General features: G+C 36.5%; 1 protein-coding gene across 5 annotated transcripts in view; it reads left to right on the top strand.

Annotated features, from left to right (window-relative positions):
• LAMA2 (laminin subunit alpha 2) overlaps window positions 1-19,303 on the top strand; it is a 511,376-nt gene that overhangs the window by 330,152 nt on the left and 161,921 nt on the right. For all 5 annotated transcript variants that reach the window (XM_053664793.1, XM_053664792.1, XM_053664790.1 and 2 more), the window contains 8 exons: window positions 1,041-1,177; window positions 5,707-5,943; window positions 7,247-7,390; window positions 7,971-8,150; window positions 8,259-8,447; window positions 8,531-8,664; window positions 12,145-12,262; window positions 18,635-18,769. In XM_053664793.1, coding sequence (XP_053520768.1) covers window positions 1,041-1,177; window positions 5,707-5,943; window positions 7,247-7,390; window positions 7,971-8,150; window positions 8,259-8,447; window positions 8,531-8,664; window positions 12,145-12,262; window positions 18,635-18,769 — 1,274 coding nt within the window. The remainder of the gene's footprint in view (window positions 1-1,040; window positions 1,178-5,706; window positions 5,944-7,246; window positions 7,391-7,970; window positions 8,151-8,258; window positions 8,448-8,530; window positions 8,665-12,144; window positions 12,263-18,634; window positions 18,770-19,303) is intronic.

Below are 19,303 nucleotides of genomic sequence, written 5' to 3'. Positions count from 1 at the left end.
ATTAGCAGCAATGATAATAATGATAACAAAAATACTGGCTAAGATTTATTTGGTGTTTACCCTGTGTTGGGTATGATGCTAAACATTTTTCATAGCTGGTATGAAATGCTGTGAGCTACGATAATTATAATCCCTTACAATGTGAACTTAATCAAATATCCCAAATGTATTTTGTTAAAAAGATTTAATCATCACATAACCAATTAAAAGGTTTCTTGTAACATTTGTCTTCTATTTAAATTCAAGTTATTTGGTTTTTCTTCCTTTGCTTTCTCTCTTTAATATGAAACACTGCACTAAAATATACTTAGTAACCAAGTCAACTATTATGTAGCAAGCAGCATATAGTCCTTATCCTGGATAGCTCTGAAGATCTCAATTTTGTGTTCGCATTCTTTGCGACAGTGCATCGGTGGTTGAATTTGTGCTCTATATTGCATCAGAGCATAGAAAATTCAAAATGTATTGAAAATAAATAAAGCAAGTGGTAAATAAAACTCAAAAGCATCTAGCTATCTATAAATGTATATATATTTATGTATGTCAGGGTATATATACATATATACTTATCTGCCTATAAATGTGTATATGTATTTATATATGTCTCTCTCAGGAAATAGATAGATAGATAGATATGTGTGTGTATCAGTATATACTGAATTTAGGAAGCCTATTAAGCTTCTTGGTTTTTATTGCAAGTCATAATCATCAACAGGAAGGAATAGTTAATCTATGTAGTATAGAAAATTAATTATGAATTAAATATAGAAATAGATATAAGGTAATATAGTTAACATGGAATATGATATACCAGTTCTTTGTTTCCTTAAGCATATTTGAAAAGTTATAAATGCTTTATCTTTTGAAATTATTGAGTGAATTACAATGTATGTGTGTTGAACACTGCACTATGATATAAAAGATGAAGGAGTTAAGATTTTACTTTCAAGGATTCTTAGCTATAGTATGGAAAATAAAACAACACAAATCACATTTTCTATTACATTTTTACTTTTTTATTCCCCCTTTCACCTGTGAAGCTTGTAACTGTTCTCATCTGGGTAATAACTGTGACCCAACCACTGGGAGATGCATTTGCCCTCCCAATACCATTGGAGATCAGTGTTCTCGATGTGCCCCTGGTACCTGGGGCCACAGCATCGTCTCTGGCTGTAAGGTGAGTGAGTCGTTTTATTTCATCTGACAATGTGTTTTAAAGATTTTTATGTTGGTAGAGCTCTATAGTTGGGCATTTCAAAATCCAATATTATATTACAAAACAATATGGAACTATCGCTATGGAGTGATTGCAACTATTGATCAATATCTCACATTTACTTCACTTGTGGGGAAGATAATGAAGTAAGTACACATTTATGCCACCTCATCCATGATACCTACCAAAAAAGGGGAAAAGAACAAATAAACATGTAATAAAATGAAAACAGCCAGAGCCTCACATTTATGCGCAATGAACTATATTTGCAAAGTACAAAGTACAAGCAAATAAGGAATTAAGTAAAGGAATTTGCCAAAAACCTATAAAAATTACCCTCAAATTATGATGAGGTTTCAGTTTCTAGTAAACTAGAAACTGAAGTTGAGAAGTTCTGAAGAGTTTTATTAACAACCTCTCATTTAGAAAAATTTTTAATTGTTTCCATAGATGGACCTTAGAAAGCTTTGTGATCAAACTCACATTTAGAGAAATATATGCAGCATCAGTTACTGGAAGTAACTATCCAGTTTGGAGATTTATAAAGCTACATTTTTTGAAACAAAACAAAAATTCCACAAGAGTTCCAAAATTTTAGATGAGTGTGAACAACGCTACAAGTTTCTGTGTCTTTTTTTTTTTTTTTTTTGCACTTTCCACTTGGAATCCAACTACCTGTATCATCACTGGACTCGCAAATAAGTCATAAGAAGACTTAGGAGGGTTCCGTTTAGCCACACAAAATCTAATAATGTGGCCAAATTCTAATAAAACTCCTGAAATTGCAGCTGATATCTAATGTTCAACCTATAAATCAGGATAAATTATAGACCAAGTTTCTTTTAAGTAGTTATATATTTGATACCATTATGATCATTGACCATCATGTGGTTTGAAGTTCTTTTGATTACTTTGAACCACTATTAAAAATCTAAATTTTTTAATAACTTCATCATTATGATCAGTTAAAAATTCATAGAGCCTTCACAAATATTTATAAGCACAAATTCTCTTATTTTAAAACCTTGGATGACTATAATCTAAATCTACAGTGATTTGAGTTTATAGCTTTCCTTTCTTTGTGTCATGGATAATTTCTCTGTGCTGAGGTGTGAGCACACACATCATTTGAGCTTTTATTAAAGCAAAATAGAAAGCCTGCAATCTTTTGCTAGCAGGGGAATAGTGCATAAATCCTCTGTTGCTAAACAAACATTACATCTAATTATGATTCAGGTTTGATGTCGACTATAGTGCTATCTAAACATATGGTTAATGGTTTCATTTAGTCTGTACTATAACTTGCTGGATATACTTCCTGCTTTGGAAAGGTCCCAATGTCTATTGGTACTATCAATTAGTCTTTAAGAATTATGCAATAAATTAGGTAGCAGACATTTTATATTTTAGTTAAATAATAAGGATGTCTCCTGAGACATTTTTAGAATTTATTGCATGATTACAATTTCCATTCATACCTAATCTACTGTTTCTGATTATAGCCTATGTTGGTTGAGTCAAGGAAAAAATATTTAAGTGAATAACCCAATAATCCTTATTTTGAAATCTCATTCTACACCTGATATTCTATAAGGATGAGTTACTTGGGTGATGACAGTGACTTGTTCGGTGCTTGGAAACTGTGTTCATGTCTGTAACATAACAAATAATTATATTCAAGGTCTAAAATAACTTTTAGTAACATCCCCATCTGGCACTTTTTACTGGACAGCAATGAAGACATAAAAAAATACTTAATCATAAAGGTACCCAAAATAAGGCCTGGCAATTATTTTTATATCAGAATCTTAGAAAATATTTCACCAAGCATTTGGACAGGAAAGAGATGATATACGGGAAGCTGGTGATTGTGCAATGCATTCTAGAAAGAGTAGTCATAAGTAAAGTCTTCTTGGCAGGAGCAGAAGAAGGAATATCCCCAGTGGTGGTGGATATATGAATTAAGTTGAGCAATGAACGTGTGAGAAATACAAAGTGAGATCCAGCCAGAATTAGATCTGGGAATTTGGCAAGTTGCTGTGCACGTGAGTTTGCCATAGAGCTATAGATCTCAGAAGAATAGTAGTATAGCACCAAGAAGAGTCAGGTAACAGACTAAGTATAAATACTGTGTGGTGACAAATTCAGACACAGAGAGGCATGGTACACACTTGGATACCAAGTCAGTACCTACTCGGGAGAAACCACACCAGTTATTTAAACAGGGAGAGTAGGATATAAAGACTTGTTAACTGGTAAAATGCAGTTCCTTGAAAAATTACTGAAGTAGCAGATACAAAAGAGCAGCTACCAGCTGTAGGCTTACATAGGGTGGACCATAAAGGAACCAAGGGCTAAGAAAGGCCACACACTTCCCTCCCCCTAACCCCAGCAAGGCTGAGATTCAGACCTATTTAAATAGAGGGTGAATACCACAGGACCACACAGCCTGCCTAGGGTAAAACAAACAACTAAACACTCGGCAGAATTAGTGTGCAAGTGCTAGTCCAAGGAAGCTTTCACCACTGTTGAGGGCTGTGGGAATGACTTAGAAGCAGCCGTTCATGGTCAGAGCTGTGTGCAAACCAAAGCTACATAGAAATCTGGCAACAGTGGTCTTACAGGCACAGTTGGAATCATTCTGACCTTCTGGGCTCTCAGGCTAAATAATATAATAATGATAACAATGAGAGTAATGAAGACGGAACCCAGGACAGGAGTATCTTTCCACTACTGAGGGGTTTTTGATCTCTATAACACCCTCTGTTGATGAAGTTTAACATTCAGCTACCTGGACATAGAGAAATGTCTATAGGTTCTTTTTTAAAAAATTATTTTACTGTTATTCAATTACATTTGTCTGCATTTCCCCCCATTCCCCCACCCCAGCCAAACTTACCTCCCTCCCTTGCTTCCACCCCCCCCCTTGGTTTTGTCCATGTGTCCTTTATAGTAGTTCCTGAAAACCCTTTCCCCCATTGTCCTCTCCCCCGCTCCCCTCTGGTTATTGTTAGATTGCTCTTAATTTCAATGTCTCTGGTTACATTTTGTTTGCTTTTTTATTTTGTTGATTATGTTCCAGTTAAAGGTGAGATCATATGGTATTTGTCTTTCACTGCCTGGCTTATTTCACTTAGCATAATGCTCTCCAGTTCCATCCATGCTGTCGCAAAGGGTAGGAGCTCCTTCTTTCTGCTGCGTAAGTTTTAACCTCAGCATCACAAAGCAAAGCAAGGAAGAGTGAATTTAAAGCTCTGCAACAGTAGATTGATCATTGGCACAGCTGGTCTCTGAAAGTCACTTATTTATTCCAAGATTCTAAATGGCATTTTAGACATACTCTCAGACATATGCTCCTATTACATTGCAAGGAGATGTGAACTTTGTAAATCAGGAGCAGCAAAATTTTAAAGAATATAAGAAAAACAGACACATGGATGAGGAGAAATCAAAGAAGAGAGGAAATAAATCATTGAAAATAAGCTAAACATGCGATAGTGTAATTAAAATAAGCATTGGATATATACATACAAAAGAATTTTTCTGTGTAAAATGGGAGCTATAAAATAGAGAACAAATTTAAGAGGCAAATAAGAAAATAACTACTGAAGGCACGAGGATGTTATAGATTCAAAAGACAGGCAGAAGTGGTGAGGCATTACAGGAAATCCTGAAGAACAAAACTGGTAAATGAGAACAGAAGTAAATATCAAACACAAATTTAAAGAAAAAACACTGAACCCAGAAACAACTTTGTTATCAAACTGAAAAAACTCACCGTGTTGCAGTAAATTAATTAAAAGAACTTCAAAATTAAAAAAATTCTACTAAAATTCTGAATTATATAAATAAAGAAAAAAATCATATATATATCTATAGTTACCGGCAAAGCACCTCAAATCAGGCTTGTTTGAAAAGCGAAATGCCCAAAACATTACCCTACACGTCTCTTCTCTGAATTCTCTCTGGCTTCCCCACATCTGGTGCATCTTATACGTTCTCATAGCATTTTTCATTTCCCCCTATTATATAATGTTATTCCATTATGTTCTAGTTACATATTTACTTGTTTCCCTCCACTAAACTTACAGTTTAGAGAGTAAGGTATGTCTCTGTACAACTCAAGTGCTATAAAAATGAGACTATAAAGTAAAATGACTTTGTCTAAAGTTCTGTCTTTGAAACAAAAAGGGTTTGAAGAAAACCCATATCCGATTCCTCCTTGCCACAAAAAGGCAGAGGAAGTACATTTTCTTTCTTATTCAATAGTATTATGCTTGCTGGACACTCATATTTTAGTAAATGCAGGAAGCAAGTTCAGTGTTATGTTTACTGATGTTTCCCAAGCAACTAAGCTGGAATAGTACAAAGCATATAATAGACATATGATTAATGTGTGTTTAATGGGAGCAAAGGAACATTAGAATTAAAATATTAAGCTATTTCCCAGGAAACCGTGTTAATGGTTGCTGTTTTGGCCTCCTCCATAGGCTTGTAACTGTAGCACGGCAGGATCCTTGGATTTCCAGTGCAATGTAAACACAGGCCAGTGCAACTGTCATCCAAAATTCTCTGGTGCAAAATGTACGGAGTGCAGGAGTGGTCACTGGAACTACCCTCACTGCACTCCCTGTGACTGCTTCCTGCCCGGGACTGAGGAGGTGACCTGTGATTCAGAGACTAAAAAGTGCTCCTGTATTGATCGAACGGGGCAATGCACTTGTAAGGTATGTGCTACCAAAACACATTCAGGAAAAACTTGCCTCAATTCTATTGTCATAGCTCAGTATTAACTTCATTCAGTATTCATTATTCCTGCTTCATTGGGCTAAACAAACAGAAAAACAAAAACTCATTGACAGACACAAGGATTTTATTGATGTATGTTCATTAGCATAGGGATAAGCACTGCTTTTTAAGAATTTATTTTTACCCAAAGCCTAATTTTTTTCTACTTGATACATATGATATATTTTTAATGGTAAATTTTTCTTTACACATCCACATTGCTTAAACAAGAATAGTCTGGGAGAGGGGAAAGACAGTTTTCTTAGGCATCAACAAAGCACATCAGAGCTAAATAATAAGGCCTATAAAAAATATTTCTCCTCAAATTAATCTGCAATCACTGTGCACTGAAAAATAACTTTAATGCTGTGGAAGTTCTGTAAAATTTCATCACATATAAACACTGACATTTCAAACAGTGACTATGTGGGAATTTCAGCCTTCATTAATATTGTTAAACGATGTAGAAAAACAGCCCATTAGAAAGGATAAGAGAGATTTTCCCCCACCTTAGATGCATCTCAAAAATCAATTTCAGGGTAAATGCAATTAAGACTGGGTCACAGGTATCTTTTCAAGAAAAAGTCAATATGGAGAAGGACAGAAACACAGAAGGGTGACATCCAGGGAGTGACTGCTAAAGTCACTCGATCTTGAGAATGTAAGAAAAGGCAGCCCTGCCACTCAGGTCCTGAAACAAACCCACAATACAGTTCTGCATTGTTATATACCTTAATTATGACTACACATTATATTTGTTTATTCTACCTTTATTTAATCTTTTATCTTTCTGTCACCATTTATATTTAATACACATTATATGATTATACATACATTATATAATAATAATTTTACAAATCTACATTTTAATATCATGTCTCTTGTTCACATCTATTTTTTGCATCATATCACTGTTTAGGAATCGATGTTTTTATTTTGCACTTTAAATTCTCATGACTCATATTGTTCACAGCAGAATAGTAAACAATGTGCTGCTTAGATTTAAAAAACAATATACAATATCTATGATCCTGTCCTGACGTATAAATAAGGCATATTTTAGATTCATGCGATGTCAACAAGATTATCTACATGTACCATTTGAGACATGAGTATGATACTCAGTGATCTTTTTTGTTTTTTTTCCATTTTTAAAATGTGTGCCCCTGTTATTTATTCTCAAGTTTATTTCTTTCATCACTTCACTGTTACCAATACTGGGGGACTCTCATCTTTCTTCAGGTGAATGTGGAAGGTGTCCACTGTGACAGGTGCCGGTCTGGCAAATTTGGACTTGATGCCAAGAACCCACTTGGCTGCAGCAGCTGCTATTGCTTTGGCGCCACTACTCAGTGCTCTGAAGCGGAAGGACTGATCCGCACGAGGGTGAGTGAGGACCTGCTGAGCCATGTAATGGTATAATGTTATCCCTGCTGGCGTCTTTTAGCTGGGCGCTGAGGGCTAGGAGGAAATGGCAAAACATTTAACCAACCTTTTCCCTTGTGCACATCTCAAAATGGTACAGGGACTGTGTGCCGGGATTGAAAGAAGCTGCATTCGGAAGAGTGAGGACTCCGGAGCATGAACGCTGATCTGCGCTAATGCAGTCATGAACAGCAGGCCCTTGCACACTTATTCCAGCCAGCCTTAGGGAACATAGATTTTTAGAGTGGAAGCATATTTGTTTTTACTTACATTTTCCTTTAGCTCTCTCTACTTTTAAATGCTACTTTCTGGTAATGTAAAAGTCTCCAGTTTCCACAGGTTTTGTGGTTTTCCCTGCGCCAACAAGTCAGAAAGATTATTTCCCATGCCCGACTTGCTAGGCTCTGGTTCTGTTTCTTGGGAAAACTGCTCATCAGAATGGGGATGGCACTGCAGGTAGACATGCTGTCCATAACTTGGTTTTAAAGGGGTGCCCCAAAGACTCGAACTCAGCCTCCTACTGTGATCCGATCCCTTGCAGGTGACTCTGAAGCCCGAGCAGACCATTCTGCCCCTAGTGGATGAGGCTCTGCAGCACACAACTACCAAAGGCATTGATTTTCAAGATCCAGAGATTGTTGCCAACATGGATCGGGTGAGACAAGATCTCCATTTGGAACCTTTTTATTGGAAACTTCCAGAGCAATTTGAAGGAAAGAAGGTAAGGACAAGAACTTTGAAGTCACATGAGAACAAAGCAAAATATGTTTTAGAAATCACTCCATGTGAAGATTTATCTAACTCCTTGCCCCTCACTTAATTTTGTCAGTTGATGGCCTATGGTGGAAAACTCAGGTATACTATCTACTTTGAGGCAAGAGAAGAGACTGGTTTCTTTACATATAATCCGCAAGTTATCATTCGAGGTGGGACTCCAGCTCATGCGAGGGTTATCATCAGGCATATGGCTGCTCCTCTAATCGGCCAACTGACACGACATGAAATTGAAATGACAGAGGTAAGGTTACTAGTTGTTTGGTGCAAGGATGTCAGTGGTTTTACATTCAGTTTCATCAAAGTGGTTCATTTTCTTGTTAACAGAAAGAGTGGAAATATTATGGTGATGATCCTCGAATCAGTAGAACTGTGACCCATGAAGACTTCTTGAATGTACTCTATGATATCCATTATATTCTTATCAAGGCTACATATGGAAATGTGATGAGACAAAGCAGGTAAACTCTAATAGAAAATACCCAAGTTAAGTTCTTATTCTAGAGTCTACAGGGAAGATTACTAAGACATCAGGCAAGAAAAACTTAGAAGTGTTTGGTTTGGGAGCATGTTGAGAGAAGACAAATCAAAGATGGTTTCTAGGTCACCTGGTGGAAGTTATTGCCATTTCCCCCCCCCAAAAAAAAATAGGTTGAGAAGCAAATTTAAGGGGTGAAAATGATGAGCTGACCTTTGACATAGTGAGTTTTAGATACCAGTCAGAACTTCAGGAGATCAGGTCCAATAGGGTAGAGATAATTAGTTGTGGTGCTATAAACAGGCTGCAAGACAGCTGAGAAACAAATGTCCTTAAACCCTCAGGGCCACCAGGCAGAAAGAAGTTGGTCCCAACTTTCACCCACATGCATTGTCATCTGTTCAGTCACCCCAGTGCACCATACAATGCTGTCATTTTCCCTGTGCATCATGATGTGAAAAGATTGGGAATCACACCAAACAGAAAAGAGCACAGAAGAACAACAAAAATAAATACTGGAAGCCAAAGGGTGTGAATGCTACAAGGGACTATACTGTTTTTATATGACATAAAAGGTCCATTAAAATGAAACTATCTGACACTGACACTTAGGATCACACTGGTGACATTCTTACTGCTGGTTTTAGTGCAGTTTTTGGAAGAAATAGTCTCAAAATTTTGAGGAATAAGTGGGACACATTGAACCTAATATTGAGAGTACAGACTAGTGTTTTCCATGAACATAATTGTAAAAGGGAGGAGTGAAATAATATCAGAGTTCAAGGGATGCTTGTTTAATCTCAAAGAGGAGTAAGTGTGTTTACATACAATGGGAGAAGAAGTTAATAGCAAGGAATACATTTAAAAATTATGGAATAAAGAGAGGGCAAATAGTGGAGACGCCATGAGATGTCAACATCATGAGCACACATAGTCAAGTTCCCTCAGTGGAAGGGGCAACTTAGCCAATAAAATAAAGTGAGGAGTTGCACAGATGTTTTTATACTGTGGAGGCAGAAAATTGAGTTGAGTTCATACATGTATTCTCAATTTCTCTGGCATTTCATTTTCTCTGTTATGTCCTGTTAGAATAAGAAATCGATAGATATTTGAAAGTAGTCTTTGTATAATAAGTTTGTAGACCAGTCCAGGGAAAGGAAACAAAAAAATTATGTAACCTCTCCTGGCAAACCAATGAATTTAAAAATACCACATTTCCAGTGTTTACACTGTGCTAACCCTATAACAAAACTCCTTGTCTTTCATGCAGAAGATCCGTATTGCTTTTATGATTATACGAAAGTAAAAGGATAATTCAGGGGCCAACATCCACTTTCAAAGCTGTATTCCTTTGATTTTCTTTTCATAGCTTTTGCTTCTAACAAGAGATTATTTTATGTGAAATAATACAAAACCATGTACCAAATATATGCTGTGAGCTATCCTGTTAATTAATTTAAATATCAAATAAATGTAAATCAGGTGGTAGAAGCCAAAGCAGGTTCGCACGTCACAGAAGATAGCAAACAACTTTGTGAGTGTGCAGACAAATGAACTTGCAAGCCCTTCTTGCTGCAGTAAGAGAGTGTGGCGGTGCACGGAACCCCTGTTAGCGGGGCTGACAGTGCTGCCGCACATCTTTCCTTTTACGTTTCTGGCTCGCTCACACAGATTCCATCTTCCTACGCTGTGAGCATGTCTTTTTTCCTTATAAGTCTCTTTCCCTCATGACTTTATTTCACATTCCTCAAAATAATATCTTTTGCCTTACGGGATCATTTTTTTAAAACTTCAAAATAAATAAGGACCACTTTTTTTCTAGGTTCAGTAAGAATGAGAGTCATCATCTGGCAACAATGACAAGTAAAGCAGGAGATTAGCCCTTGATTTTGTAAGACAGTGGAATTGTCACAAAGTCAAAAAATAATTTTGATGCTTGCCCCCAAAGCAGTGAAGACAAAACCAGGTTCACTCAGTTACAAACTTAAGTTGTCCCAGAAGCAGAGAGTTGAAGTTATTACACATGTGGTTTAAGGCTCATATTTTGTACATATTTTCAATGCTGAATTTTTTTTCTCTGCTTTTGTCTTCTCTTACATTTATTGGAAGGATATAACAACTTTGTATTTCTGTTTTCATTTGAATAAAAGCTTGAATTTGGCTAAATCCCTGATTCAGGAAAGACAGCTGTTCTCTAACCTCCTGAGAAAAAAAGCAATGTATTATAGAAGAAACATCCATCGTTGACCCCATTCAAGTTTCACTTGTTTTTTTTTAATACTCACAAGTCTGTTGTGTACAAGCATGTGTAAGAAAAGGAAAGACTCTACTAGTAAGTCCACAGGTTATAAAACACCATGAGATGCCAGCAGGGCTGCCTTGTCCACAAATACCACGCTACCTTTTTACCCCCACAGAGAACTCAGGGAAACCCATAGGGAGAGTCGTTCTTATAGGAGGGGAAGGGTTTGTTTATAAGTCACAACTGCTCTGTTCAAAATCTGAATGTGAACTGAACGTGTGTTTCACAAAAGCTGGGTGATCCTCAGACTGCAGATTCCGATGCTAGCAAAATCAAAATGCGCACTCATAATTCAGAGTCAATAAAACTTATTTATACCTGCTATAAAGTTTATGACTCAAGCTGCTTAAGCTGCCAGAGGTGCCTTTTATTGAAGCAAAACTATTCACTGTCTCATTTAGATGTTTATTTTCAGAACATTTCATGTTATTAGTTAGTCATGAAATAGTCTGAGTTTATGAACTGTATATATTTTTATGCATAATTCCAAATTAATGAAAACAGTAGCAATGTTTTCACTGTGATTTTTTTCTAATTATAAGGACCTTTCTACCAATAGGGAGCAAGAGTTAAGTTACTTGAAGAATTTATTTAATAAAGTTAAACAAAATACTGATTTGAAAACACTTCATCATCAAAAAAAGATCAATATTATTTGATTATGCTCAATCATTGTTTTCTAGATGGTTTTCTGACGTTTTAGAAGGACATTCAGAAACTCAAGAGGAAGAAATCAGCATCGGTTGTAAAGGAAAAGCCGTTTCACCAGTGACTGTAGGGGTAGTTCTAACAGGGAAGGACCATGGCTGTCTGTCTGAAACAATGTGAAACTCTAATCAACTGGCCGGGTCTACCAGAAGCCACTCCCATTTTAAAAGCTGAGGAGGCGGGATCTTTATAATAACTTCTCAACAGGATATCAGACATCTAATTTACTAAACTCCTTATGATTTATGTGAATATTTTGCAAATGTATAATCTCAACCTTTGAGGAAACGAAGATGCAAGAATCAGGTGTAGTGCATAAATTCCTAAATTTTAGGCAGCTTCAAAGCAGTAGAATGACAAAAACCTGAGGGCACTCTTGTCGTAGGATTGACTGTTTGCTAAGTGATCTTAATTTACTGCATGGTAATCTAAGTATGTGTTTGCTGTGCCCAGCATTTCTGAAATCTCAATGGAGGTTGCTGAACAAGGACGGGTCACAGCAGTGACTCCTCTAGCTCGCTTGATCGAAAAATGTGACTGTCCTCCGGGCTACTCTGGTTTGTCCTGTGAGGTAAGCTGGTCCCTATCTACCTGCTTAAGCCCAACTCTCTTACCTAACCGAACAGAAATGCTCTCAGTTGCTGCAGTCAGTTTGATTCCATGCCTACTCTCACCCTATTTTATTTGATCTTCCTCTCACAGTGAGAGACACAGTAAGAGGAGGAGGACCCTGTTCCTACCTAGGAGTAGGAGTCACATCTGAAGGGAAATATTTTATAAACTTAAAAAAATTTGTAAAAATACAGAGCAGTCTGAAAATAACCTTTTCATAAGGCCCGTTCATTACATCGGGTTTATTTTCCTGCCATCTCTTCTGACCTGCTGGAGACACTGAAACCACATCAATCTGTGTATTGATTTATTCACAAATAATTTTATACATCTTCCTTTGTAAATAGGATTTGGGAAGCCATGTGATGCCACCAGGATGAACATGGTAAATGTAAACCCCGTGAGAGGTGGTACGGTGCCATGGAAAGAAGAAGCAAGTGGGCTTTGTTGCACCCCACCTAGTCATACCCTTGCGCAGGGCATCTGCTCTCTCTGTTTCCGGACCCCAGGTTGTTTACCTGCACAATCACCATGGCGATTACTATAAGTGAAAACATATATGTGAAAGCCCCACTGTAAACCAAAGTGTCATTCAACTTAGTAACCTTACATGGATTCCAGGCTTTTCAGCAGACAATTTCCTAAGAATAGCTGCAAATTTCTTGTGAAACATCCCTGGAATAATGTTACAGCTTTGCTCATGACTGTACTGAAGGACAATAGTCTTTGAATATGTCCGTTTGGTCCAATGACATCAAACAATCCTTCTCATTATTAAATCAGAACTCTTACATATACATATGTACAAATATATATGTATATATTAATGTATATATATATTTGTATGCATACCAGTAAGTATATACACTGCACTTATATACACAACCCACCCAGATACACATAGGCACATATAGTATATATGTGAAAAAGGATATAGCGAGTATGGTACATATGACATATGCTATATTTGCAATGATTGTGTAAGATTTAAGGGCAGAGACAGACAGAAATTGAGATTTTTCTAGAAAAGAAGTGAATTTATTTTTTTATCTTAAAAAGTATTTGACTATACTTCTGACTCATTGCGTAACCTTTGTCAATTACTTACTTGCTGTAGGCCTTAGTTATATAGTTAGCCCATTTAAAAAATTACTGATTGGCTTTTAAAGTTCTAGAATTTTCTGATTCTGCAATATTATGTTACTATTCAGTAAGTAGTCGAGATTGACCTGCAAATATCTTATAGAGAAAGTTACTCCAGCTATATTTTTTCTACATTTGTATAAAATAATACTACTGTTCACTTATGAACAAAAATCTTAGTGGAATAGCAAATTATTTTAATTAGTCTACCTTCATTCCATATTTTAACTGTTCAAATCTCTCCTTATTGTGATCAGTAGGTTTTTTAAATAGTATGTTCTAAAACATGCTTTCCCATTATGCTGAATAATTTTCTATCATTATATGAAAATATACCTTAGCACAAATGAAGCAAATGATAAATGAAGAAAATCAAGAAAAACTAGGAACACATGCAAATTATCACCAGCATTGGCAGCTCCACCTATTCCTCATGAATTTCACTTGGGCTCCTATTTGCAATGAGCACAGTAATATCTGAGTGGAGAGATTATGGGGATAAAGGCCGATCTCTCATAATAAGGTACCTGAGGTGCTCTCCACAACCCATTGCTTTTAATTTATTATATATCTTATTTATAATTCATCTTGATTCAAAAGTGTAATTACCTAGGCATAAAATCTAATTATTAAAGTGAGAGCTAAGGACAGGTTGGAAAAAACACACCCCATATCAGTAACATATGCTTTGGGTCATGAATACACAAAGCAATCCCTTTGCCATATTTTCACGGAAGGTATGCTATTCTAGAGATGTCTGCAATTATGAGCTTTTCATTTCATGTTTCCCACCCAAGATATGATGCAAACAAACAAAATGAAGTGTTTGTCACCACTGAAAATATAGCCATGTGGGAAGACTTTGCCTATTACCTGAAGCGTTAGGACGTTGTAGTCCTGTTCATTGAAAATGTTAGTTCTAGAAATGCCTCATTACAATTTATGACTTGAAGCAGAGACTGTATTACCTTTAGAAGTCAAATAAAGAGCACAGTTTCCTAACCACACAAATTGGTACGGGAGCCATTGAATTTAACATACTTGATATCGAAGCCACTTCTCACCACTCTCTCCGTTAACATGGCTGCCTAAACTGACCTAAATTTGGGTTACATTGTGTGGAGGAATGGAAAATACTCACCACGGAATACTTGGTTCTCGGCAACTAAATTATGGAAAACGGAAATGCGTAGGTCATCTTTTGATCATTTCATCCTCTCTCCCCTCTCCCAGGTTTGATAGGATGCTTGTCTCACAGTTAAATAGCTGATACCTCACTCAGAGGCTGTCACTTTTGTCTAGTAAAAATACTGTTTTCAAACCCCCAATAGTTTATACCTATTTAATGCTCAGCTCATTAAATTCAGAAGACCAAACAGTGAACACAGACTTTTCTTTTTACACATGCACAACTCTTGGGATAACCTTTACCATTTCTGTTGCACACGGAAGATCCAAAGATCTGTGCAGGTACATAAAAATATTGAGGAACGGTATGGCTAAGTGACCTACATTGTAATTTTGTTTCCCAGTGCACCTTAGAGCAACCACTGTTGCCTTTATTCTTAATATATTCTCAATGACTATATTTTAAAAATTATTTGGGATATAAACACCCATATTGATTTATTATATGTTAAGCACTAATACATTTATCTCATTTAATCCTCATAACAGCCCTATAAAAATGAATTAATAACCCTTTATCAAGTACTTACTGTCTTCCTCACAATGCCAAGCATATTTCCTAATACACTGACACCAACATCACTCAGTATGTGATATGCTCCCCATTCCACAGGTGAGGAAATGGAAGTCCAGGCAGGTTGAGAAACCTGTCCATGACCCCACAGCTAGAAAACAGCAAAACTGCGATTTGAACCTAGACATGTCTGTTTCAGAACACCTAGACATATGAGCATTTGTATCCACCTAGTACACTATACAACATCCTTACATTCCACGTGAGAAAACTGAGGCCCACCGCATTCAAAACCTGCACAAAATCATGCATAGTAAGTGGTAAATAGGAATTAAACTCAGGACTGCCTGATTGCAGAACCTCTGTAAACATATAAGATAGTGCTTTTATTTTCAATAGTGCAAGTAACCTATTTGTATTGTCAGAGTCTTGTGGAGAGAAGGGGCGTGTTGTTTAAGTCTGCTCCTGCAGCATATTGGTTCGTCACCCTGTTTGTCTCACGTTCCCTTCTGTCCACCCTCCCACGTATTTGAGGGAATTTGATTCTAACATTTTGATGAGATATCATACTATGAAAATTAATTGAATATGGAAAGGGTGCAGAAGAAAATGGAGGGATGAATAATTTTAGCATGAGGAAACTCCGAGTTTGAATTAGAAAAAAAAGATAAAAATTAGAGCACTGTTTGTTTATTTGCTTTTCTTTAATTCTCAGTTTTGTTCCAGAAAAGATTTTAGACAGGACTTTACAAAGTACTTGAACATTAATAAAAAAAGAAAAAAAAAATTAAAAGTAGCTGTTATCTTTCCTCTTTTGTTCCCAACTCAAATGTAATCATTCTCATGAATTTTTCCCAGTCCACTGAGTCTGCTATTAAAAAACACCCTCAAAAATTTTTTAAATGGAAAGAATAAATACAAAGAGGATTCAGGAAAGGAGGGGATTAAACATACATAAATATGCCCCATTCCTTTAAAAAGCGTGTTTTAAATGTTCTAACTATTACATCGTAGAAGTCTTTTTCTTTTTCTTTTTTAAGTATATTTTACTGATTATGCTATTACAGTTGTCCCATTTTTTTCTTCACTTTATTCCCCTCTATCTTGAACCCTGCTCCCACTCTCATTACCCTGCCTTAGTTCATATCTATGGGTCTACGTATAAGTTCTTTGGCTTCTCCATTTCCCATAATATTCTTAACCTCCCTTTGTATATTTTGTACCTACCAATTATGATTCTTATTCCCTGTACCTTTTCCCCCACTGATAACCCTCCATGTGATGTCCTTTGATTACCCCTACAAATCTAATCTGTAAGGAAATGAAATTAATCTAGCATGTTAGAACTGAAAGAAACTTCAGAAACCATCTGGAGTCATATACCTGCTCACACGTGGGATGAGGAAGCTCTGTCTTCATGACACCAAGAGACTTGCCTCTGTGCCCGGACAAAACTACCTTGTCATGTCAGGGCTTCCACATTCATTCGTGTCTCACTACCAGAGTCTGCATGCCCTTTAAAGACTCACGGAGGAGGAACATGCCGTCAATTCCCAACCGCAGCTACTTATTACACCTTCCTAAGAGCTTTAAAACAAACCCTGGCCCTGCTCTCCGGCAAATAAATTTGAATCTCTGGAGGTGAAGCCAGGCATCAGTATTTAAAACTTCTCAGATGCTTCTCTGTTCAGCCAAGGTTGAGAACCATCTGCATAGGTCTGAATGGTTCTACACAGAGCTCTGACTTGATCTCCCAGTAGGGGTCCTACTATTTTTCCAGGGAGAACCATAGTAAGAGGAAAAATTGAGTGTGTGTTGCAGTAAAGCTTACCTGTGGTGCTCATCTTAGAATTTTAGTCTATAATATTGAATATCATATGATTCTTCAATGAAAGTGCTCTTTTCTTCTTTTTCTAGGGCATGTCTTAAACTTTTGCTTGAGATATAAAGTAGAGCTAAGGACTGTCCATCTGTGATATTTACATGCACACACCAAACAAATATACCAGTAAAATAACAGTAATTATATAGGTGTCCAAGGATGAAAGCCATGTAAAGAAAATCCAATTTTATTTTACAGTCAGCATGCTAAAGAATTGGAACAATCCACACTGTAGTATTTTTAAACACACCTTGAAGTGTTTCTTTTAAATGCATTCCTCAGCCATAATTTCAAGACTTTGATAAAAAATGGAAAAATCAACCTCGATTTGTAATGATATGAATAAACTTATTAAAATATATCATTACATCCACCATAAGACAAGAAGACAAGTGAAGCTCAAAATATTTTGAATACTATTCCTGGTTTTATTAGCTTGCTCAAAGCTGAAACATTATTAAATCTCATTAGAATTTTTTTATAGGCTGTGATAAAAGCACAGACTCTTAAGTGCTTAACTGAGGTTCTCTCACATTACCTGAACCAAAACAAACAAGGAGCACTGATTATTGATCTCTTTCTGTTTGTCAGGAATGTTGCATATTCCACCAGGGAGGACCTGGTTCAGAACTAGAAGGATGCAGAGGCATTAAGAAGTTCCTAATCCATTTTTTCCCCCTGCTTATTCAGCAACCACTCTTCTTTCAACAATGGGAGCCAGATAGCCTGTGGAAAAAAAATCCTACAAAGCCACAGTGATAAAATAGTCCCTTTATAATCTTCAGTGGAACCTGAAAAACTGCCTCGTACTCATAAATCAGAGTCTGATAGAGAGAGCAGCTTCACATATGAAGCCTGAGCCCAGGACATAAGACTGTCCTCATCCTCCAGAGAAAATAAGAGCTGTGGGCTTCCTTCCAGAAAGTCAGATGGTTTTGATACATTTATGTAATAAACTCGAATGAGGATGAAGTCTTCATTTTGCATATGTCAGCTTTGCTAGCAGTTTTCTGTTTGCTCTCAGATTTTTATTGAAAAATGGAAAAAAAAAAGATCAGGGAAAGATACACTTTATTAGTAGCCTAATATTTCCAAGACATGTAGAGCTTTTATTATTCTGAATTTCTTACTATGATAGCCTTTAAATTATACCAGTATAAATACTGCAACCATGACACCCTTTTATTTATTTGATTTTTCTGAGTCTTTTTGGATACTTGCTAGTTATCCATCAAAGCACAATAGAAGCAGATTTTAGGTTATAAAAATACTGGAATTCTCTCTTTATAGGACAATTTTATTTAAAAACAAATCTCTTACTCAAGAAAAAGAGGAGTATTGGAAGCATTTTCAGCCTGAGTGATATATGCAAATGACCACTTTCCTTTGCTAAAATATGATGACACAGATGCTGCCTGTACACTCTAGGGACCAGGCAGAACTGCACGTTAGGAATCAAAATGGTTGCTTGTGTTTGGAAGTGACGTTGTCTTTAAGGCAGGTGAGGGGGGAAGCAAGTCCTTTTTAACTATACTGCGAATCCAAGGATTGCTAAAGCAAGGTTTCCAAGTTGGTTGTTCTAATTGACTTCTTTTTTCTTTCAGACATGCATGCCAGGATTTTATCGACTGCGTCCCGGGCCAGGCAGCCGCACCTCTGGGCCAACTCTGGGCACCTGTGTTCCATGTCAGTGTAATGGACACAGCAGCATCTGTGACCCTGAAACCTCCATATGTCAGGTATTCATGGGAGCCTTTCTTGAACAAGGTGTCTGTGTTCACTTCTCTTTGCACATGCTCAGACACTGTGAGCAGGGGCCAGCTGACCTGCAGGGAGCGTGTGTGTGTGTGAAATAAAACATGCAGGAAAAATGGCATTTATCATATTACACATTTTTAAAAGTAATTTTAAAATGATAATTGGGAAAACTACTACTTAGGTCCAAATGCAAAATATTAACAGCATCTTAGAACAACAACCAAGGATACAACTATTTAAGTAAAAATCACACAGGGTTTTTTTCTGATTATAAACAAAAATACGTATTTTATGAGAAATTTGAAAATTATAGAGAAGTATTAGGAAAAAATTAAAGTCATCCAAAATTCTACTTAAGATAAACATTTATATTTTAGGTATTTCCTATCAATTTTATGCATGCGTTCATAAATGTGATTTACATAATACCATAGGTGCAGTTTTATGTTGTTTTTTTAGTGTATACATTGTAAGCATATTATATTACTAGATATTCTATAAAATCTTTACAGTCT

This window comes from Artibeus jamaicensis, unplaced genomic scaffold, assembly GCF_021234435.1.
Source record: "Artibeus jamaicensis isolate MK-2021 breed Jamaican fruit bat unplaced genomic scaffold, CSHL_Jam_final contig_387, whole genome shotgun sequence".
In the NCBI taxonomy this organism is placed as follows: Eukaryota; Metazoa; Chordata; class Mammalia; order Chiroptera; family Phyllostomidae; genus Artibeus; species Artibeus jamaicensis.
The sequence above is the reverse complement of the archived record's forward strand: the minus strand, read 5'-3'. Positions and strand labels throughout refer to the sequence as shown.